We start from the raw sequence: 7,956 nt of genomic DNA on the forward strand, positions 1-7,956 counted from the left end.
TAAATATACATGTTTCTAATAGAGATTTTAAATATATAGTTATTCAAATAAAATTTTGATTTTTTGTTTTTTTTAAAATTGAAAGCCTCCTAAAATCATCTAGTTTAGGAAATCCTATTGTGGAGTATTCTGGCATGAGTGACCGGATAAAGACTTCCAAAATCTCTTCCAAACTTAAAATTCTAGAATTCTGTGAACTTTCACAGCAGCGTCTCATTTTGGCCACTGGACAGCAGCGTCAAGTTCCTCTGTTTTTATACAACTTCACCACTAGATAGTAGTAATCAACTCATTTCATTTCATCCCAATTTAAAGAGCACGTACTCGGTATGACCACTAGATGGAGCTTGTGCTGTTTTCACTTTTTGGCAGGTTTTTTTTTTTTTTTTTTTTTTTTAAGTTAAAATAGACCCAGTAACAAGATTTCGCAGGCAGTGATACATATTTAAAAAAATTTTTTTCAGGGGGGTGATGAAATCTACTCGGCAAATCAAATAATTATATTTGATTTGCTTTCAAAATATCCAATCTGAGGAACACTTCCGTTAAACATTTTTATTTTATTTTATTCTATTCTATTTTATTTTATTTTATTGGCTGCAGTGGGTGTTTGTTGCTGCGAGCAGACTTTTCTCTAGTTGCAGCGAGCCAGGGCTACTCTTCGATGCAGCGCGCAGGCTTCTCATTGCGGTGGCTTCCCTGGTTGCGGAGCACGGGCTCTAGGCGTGCGGGCTTCAGTAGTCGCAGCACGCGGGCTCAGTTGTTGCAGTGCATGGGTTCAGCAGTTGTGGCGCGAGGGCTCAGTAGTTGTCGCTTGTGGCGCGAGGGCTCAGTAGTTGTGGCACACAGGCTTAGCTGCTCTGCAGCATGTGGGATCTTCCCGGACCAGGGATCGAACCCGTTTCCCCTGCATTGGCAGGAGGATTCTTAACCACTGAGCACCAGGGATGTCCCCCGTTAAACATTTTAAAAGAAGATAACGTTTTGCTTATTTTGAAAGTTTATATCAGGGAGAAGATGAGTTACAGTAAGAAAAAACAAGGCACTAAGGAATACCTTAGGAAAAACTAGTACTTAAAGTTTCCTCTGATTTTATCTTTGCAAATGGCTTCCTAGCCATATCTAGAAAATGTCTTTTAGACACTATCACTTTGGTATTCTCTGCAGTGAACTGACTGTTCTTCGGTATCCACCTCTTCTGCCACAGGAAGAGTCTTATTCCTATTTTCCCTACCAATAGTTTTCTTCCACACTGTATTATAGTCACCTAGACATGGTTTCTATTCTCAGCTGGAATCTGAAGACTGATTTATCTTCTCCTTTAATATCTAAACTTAAACCTGAGAAAAAGACTCTAAATGCCACAGAAGAGGTATGTACACTGCTCTGGAGCTTCTTATCACTTAAGTATTTCTCTGCATCCTCTTGGAAATATCTTATTAAATCATTCACTGTCGAGGCTATGTTCTAACCAAAATTATCTTTAAGTAATCAAACCTTGTGTTAAAGAAGGTGTTTTCGAAATTCTTGCTCCCTATTATAAATTGCAAAATTCTGAAATTACAAAATAATACGTTTCATTGTTTCCCATTCTCTACTTAACTGTTAAAACACTGTACTTTCTAGATGTTTCTGAGTTTGCCATATGAGTGTCAGTGAATTAACCGATTCAGTACTTACCTTATTTATTTAAAAGTTACGCCTATAGGAGATAGGTAGCTGAAGTTTGAGTAAATGAAAGAAATAAATACATGAATCAAGCTACCTTTCTTTGTTATCTCTACTTCCCTTTCGAAAAATATTCTCACACAGTCAAATGCCAACAGAAGAAGAGATTCTATACTTAAGAATCAATGTACATGGATATGATTTCAGATTTGCAATACAGAGAATTTTTTAAAAAGATTAATTATGGCTTTGTTCACAATTAATGTGTATTTGATTGATTGATGGATACCATGAAAAACAGCACCTTATAATCAGTTTCAAACTGTTTCTTCATACTGCTGCCTATTTAATCTTTTGTACAATAATTTAAAAAATATTGTGGATCAAGAGAAAGAGCAATAAGGTAGGAAGCAGGAGGCAAATACTCTATCCCTCACTGGGACACTAAGTGTGACCTTCAACAAGTGACAACTACTCTTGAATTCATTTGCCTCAATTTTTTAATGAAGATGTTTGGACCAGATTACTTTGGAGGTCACCTCAATCTTCTAATTACTAACTTGAAATTAAACAATACTTATATTGTATTTTGAAGGGTCATATTTCTATGTAGCGATAGGTAGACAATTTTAGACTTTTTCAGTACATAAATATATAATTAAATAAATAGCTTAAATATACAAAATTAGAGCATTCAATTAAAATACGGGGCAAGTCAGAAGAAATGTACCCTGTCTTTCCTCAGAGTTATTAGGGAGCCAATTTTAAGAATTTAAGAATTGAAAACATCATGCTATACTTATTTTTCCTATTTAAATATATCTAACTTTTCTAGCTTTGCATTTATTTTAGTTAGCAAGAAAACTCACCCAAGTAGTGGAAACTCTGCCAAGAATTCTGTTATAAGCTGAATATTTTCAAACTACACATTTCATTTTTCCTAATTAAAAAAAAAAAAATTATTCCACTGTACTGAAAGCATGAAAATAATGAGAAGCAAAAAAAAAAAAAAAAAAAGGACATTTATTCTACTTCACTGTTAACTCCTATTATCCCCTCTTGGTATTTTTATCTGAGGCCTCAGTAGAAACTTTTACACTCTGAGAAGAATTTAAGACCGCCTCAGAATGCAGCTTCTCTTGTTGTGGTTGTAATGTGGAAACTAGTTTTACATTTAAAAGTTATTTTATTATTAACAAAGAGTCATGATATGTTAAAATTGAGATATTTGTCATGAAAAAAATTGGTTCCTTGTTATCAAATCTGCAAGAGCAAAAAACTTCATTAAAAAAAACCCCCTATAAACTTAATATTCCCCAAAGTCTTACTAACCTATGAATACAAATGAAATGCCATTAAAAGTACTACTTTACACATTGTCCCCATCTGCATCTTACGGGGCCCAAAGCAGATCCAGAAAGCGTACTAGAATTATTTAAATAATTAAAATGTCCTCAAAATTATTATTAATCTCCAAAGAGAAACTTGTACAGATTCCTGTCACATTTTTTTAAAAATTCCAAACCTGACAGCCAAACCACTGGTGGGCTACACCTTACCTGTCCCTGCTCCTGCCCTCTGTAAGAATGCTGATTCTTGGATCAGGCTCTCTTGATCCAAAACTTGGAAGTGTTCCCTTGAGTCTTCATTGTGCCAAATCTATGGACATTTTGTTTTACAAAGGAAATGAAGAGATGCCTCTTACCAAACTCCATGTAACTGGGGTTACCTAAGCCCTAAAGCAGCATTTTTTTGCACTGAATATGTCAGATGCCTTTTGACATGGACCTCAAAGACCTCAGCTTCTATTTGCAGCTGAACTCTTCCCAGGCTGCAGACACAGTCCATGAGGTCTGGTTGGGAAGAGAGGCAGATAGCTTTCTATCCTCTGATTTTCCTCTCTTCCTTCAGTACATTACCTTACATACAACTCCCATCCTCTCCTTCAGCCACATCCATAGCCTCCATGCAACAGGTCAAGAAAATCTATGCCTGAATGGCTGAGTTCTAGTAGAATGCCTGCCCACACATGCCATGTGTATATACAGAAAAAACTATTTTCATAGACTTCATAAAGTATAGATATCACCAAATGACCCTATGTTTGTTCAGTGGCATAACATGATACAGAAAAGGGACATTAAGTGGCTTGGAGTGCATCATTCTCTGTTTGCAGTTATTTCAGTTCTTATATGTAGAATATATTTTTAAACTCTACTTGACCTTAAGAGATAAGCTAGAAAAGCATGTCTGTTCTGACCCCTAATGTTCCAATACCAGTTATTTTGTGCCCTTTTGTCACTCATCTTAATATAAGACACCTCAGGCGGCAACTGGCAGTATTTTCACACCAGTGTTAGAGTTTAGCAGGGGAGAAAATGATGAAAGAAGAAAAAGAGAAAGACCAAATGCTTCAGTAATAATACATGCATTATCTAACATTATTTGCTTTTCTGACAAAACTTAGCATCACTATTTAACTACTTGTTTTCTTACTGTTAAACTGAAGGAGATTTAGGAATTGGTAAAACGATTATAAATAATATTGGTAACATTGCCTTCCACATAAGCGTTTAGCTCTTACTGCACTTTTTTGTGGATTAAACAAACTTTATATGGAAATAGAAAAAAATCTTGATTATGATTGTATAAAATGTTTGGAGGAAATTTTTTGACATTTATAACAGTTAAATGCATTTATTAAGGTATGTTTTACTTATACTAATTACATGAAGCTAATTTAAAATAACTCTGAAGGAACATTATGTTCGCTTTTTTCTGCTTTTGCAAGTATTGTTTAAATGACATTTGTACAGCTTTTCTGTCATGGACACTTTGTGTTTAATTTTTAATGGCAAAGCACTTACAAGAGGACATGTTTTCACAAAAAGATTAAAACAGGATGTTTTATTGGAAAGGTCAAAAGTAGGCATTTCCTTTTATGCGTGATTTACAGTTAAATTTTGCTTCTTTATAAATCAACAAGAAACTGTGAACCTGATTGTTTCTCATTCTGCAGATCTTCAGGCAAGCAACTATGAAAGCACTGAGGAGAAAATCTGTTTTGCTAACTGGTTATCTGGAATACATGATCAAGCATCACTTCAGCCAGGATAAAGCAGAAACCAAGAAAACAGTTGTGAACATAATTACTCCATCCCGTATAGAGGATCGCGGCTGCCAGCTAACCCTAACATTTTCTATTCCAATTAAATATATTTTCCAAGAACTAGAAAAAAGAGGAGTGGTTGTAAGTATATCTCTTGCTTTGCTACCAGGTTTTTCTCTATGGGTTACATGTTGAGGATAAAATTTGGATTTTTTAGTTTATTCATTTTTCCATGTTATTTCACATCAGTCAGTGAGGATAAGTTAAGTGCCAACTAAGTATTCAGCACTATGCTAACTGAAGGGCATGGAGATCTGTCATTTCTGATAAAAGGGAAGAAACCACAAACTTTGGTTGCAGGAAAGAGTTTTATGTAATTTATCCATTATTTTCATTATAGTTTGGGCAGAAAAAAATTTAGTGAAAACCCTAATATATTATATATTTATTGAATAAGTGGAATTAAAGAACATACAATATAGTAGAGGGAGAAAAAGGAAATCAGTCTTATTTAGTTTGATTGAACTAAATTATTTTCAACTTTTTCACTTCAGTCAAGAAAGATATGTAGACACATCTAAGAGTATTAATGTTGTATGGAATTTTTTTTTTTAATTTATTTTTGGCTGTGTTGGGTCTTTGTTTCTGTGCGAGGGCTTTCTTCAGTTGCGGCAAGCGGGGGCCACTCTTCATCGCGATGCGCGGGCCTCTCACTATCGCGGCCTCTCTGTTGCAGAGCACAGGCTCCAGATGCGCAGGCTCAGTAGCTGTGGCTCACGGGCCTAGTTGCTCCACGGCATGTGGGATCTTCCCAGACCACGGCTCGAACCCGTGTCCCCTGCATTGGCAGGCAGATTCTCAACGACTGCGCCACCAGGGAAGCCCTGGAATTTTTTTTTAACTGTTGGGCCTAAGTAGCCCTCTTAGTCTCTTGAAAAGAACTAATAAGTATTTAATGAGTAATTTCAGGAAAAATGGTGATAACATATCTATTTCCAGTGATAATGTAATTTAGAAACTGCTGCAATCAGTCTTCCAAACCTTTAGGAGAGGTATCCCCAGATTCTGAAGACACAAATCAGAATATCAGCATTCCAAATCACACTCTACCATTTACAAGCCATGGGCTCCTGGGAAAGTTAGTAAACAACTATCGACTTCAGATCCTTCATCTGTATTTTCTCTGCAAAAATACTTACCTCAAAAGTTGTTATGGAATAAAATATGCCAGCACACATAAACCATTTATTATATTGTCTAGCCTATAGGGTGTGTTTCTTAAAGATAGTCATAGTGATCTTCAGACTAGGCTGAATTATCTGAGCCCAATTCATGAGATTAGGGATTACTGAATTTAATGGAAATATAACTAAAACTCTCCAGATCTCAGTGAGGTTCTCAATCATTGAAATGTGTGCAAGGGTTCCAGTCTCTCCACAGATAAACTGTATACTCGATCCACTGGTTGCTTAAAAAGGATCATTGCTGACTGGACTTCAGGAAAGTACTTAGGATATTCATGTACCAACCCACTAATATTTTAATTATTATTAAGAGGGGAGTTTCAAGTAACATAGAAACACTATGTTTTACTTAAAGTGAAAAAAATTGCTTATATTAAGTTTTAGGGAAATCAGTATGAATGTTTTATGTAAGTTTCTCTTGAATGTGGATTTCCATTATATGAATGATGCTAACATTATTGTGGTTTTACTTTTTGTTTCCCCTACAGTGTGACAAACGGGATCCAAATGGGATTCGAGTGGCTCCAGTTCCTCTCTACAATTCTTTCCATGATGTTTATAAATTTATCAATCTGCTCATTTCTGCACTTGACTCTGCAGAAACAAAAAGTAGCCGAGTTTTCCATAGCAACTTAAGCAAATAATATGGAAAGCCTGTCGTTATTTTATTACTATTATTCAAGTTTTAATTATTTCAAAACTGATTACACATAACTGGCAGTCAATTGTATACTTTACAGAAAAACAAGACAATTTTTTTAAGGGTCTGTGGCCTTGAGATATCTGCATGGCTGTCCAATTTCTTGGTGTTTGGTGGATCAAAGTCTTTACTGGTGCAAGTATTATGTACACAGTCTTGATTAGCTGTTATATTTCATTGTTAATGAAATGTTTTTTGTTGGTTTAATTTATAATTTGACTGACAACTTCACAATGTATGTGGAAATTTTTGTGTCAATTTTAGAAATATTACTTTAATTTTAATTTACCAAAGAGTTTCTTATAGGCACTGTAGTTGAACAGTCTGATGTATGTATGCTTTTTACAATGTTCCATCTAACTTCAATCTGAGGAACAGAAAATGCATTTTCTAGGGCAGTGGATTTCAAATATTTTGGTCACAATCCACACTAAGGAATACATTTAACATCAGAGTTTAATTTGTGTACAAGCCTTATTTTATTGATTCTAATACACAATTTTTTAAATCGTATGTTAACATCTGGTAAAGAAGAAATGTCTTTCAATTTTCATTCAGCAGCTTACAATTGCCATTGGCCATTCTTTCATGTTACCATCCCTGACATTACCATGATTTTCATAGTGAGTAGATATCATCCTAGATCTGGTTTTAAAAACGGTATATACAGCAAAAACAAAAGTTGCATAAATTATTTGCTTGTGCTTTCATATTTATTATTTTATCTCATTACAACTAATGTTGGTTGAAGCTCATTAAATTGATTTCTTTACTCACTCTTAGGTCCTAATCCATTTTTCAAGGATGTCCCTTTATTTAATGTTATCATAATCTCTTGGTTTTGTTTAATGGGAATTTCTCCTGATAAAAGACTTTAGATGCTACTATGTCTCTAAAATAGTGAAATAAATCACTCTAAGATACTTGTGATTGAGGATTAAAGTTAGGAAATAAGTGCTTCATCACTCAACCTCTATCCCAAATCTATGGACCTTTGTTAATCACTACGAAAACACTACAGTTACATTCAGCCCTGTAAGATTCCCCTAGTTCTCAGCTGTTGATGCCATAACCACTATTCATGAATTGGCAAAATATTCTACATTTGTATACATAAGCAGCAAGAAAGAGTGACTATGATGATATTAGCTTAGCCAACCACTTTGAGTGATAGAGTTAAATAAGAAGTTGCAGAGATCTGACACCAACACCAGCAACTACTGATATTTATTGAG

General features: G+C 34.9%; 1 protein-coding gene across 2 annotated transcripts in view; it reads left to right on the top strand.

Annotated features, from left to right (window-relative positions):
- Positions 1-7,644, top strand: part of KYNU (kynureninase) — a 101,315-nt gene extending 93,671 nt beyond the window's left edge. For both annotated transcript variants that reach the window (XM_036859023.1, XM_036859024.1), the window contains 2 exons: positions 4,688-4,918; positions 6,510-7,644. In XM_036859023.1, the coding sequence (XP_036714918.1) occupies positions 4,688-4,918; positions 6,510-6,665 (387 nt within the window). In that variant the 3' untranslated portion in view covers positions 6,666-7,644. The remainder of the gene's footprint in view (positions 1-4,687; positions 4,919-6,509) is intronic.
- The last annotated feature ends 312 nt before the right edge of the window (positions 7,645-7,956 follow it).

The sequence above is a fragment of the Balaenoptera musculus genome, chromosome 7 (assembly GCF_009873245.2).
Source record: "Balaenoptera musculus isolate JJ_BM4_2016_0621 chromosome 7, mBalMus1.pri.v3, whole genome shotgun sequence".
Classification (NCBI taxonomy): Eukaryota; Metazoa; Chordata; class Mammalia; order Artiodactyla; family Balaenopteridae; genus Balaenoptera; species Balaenoptera musculus.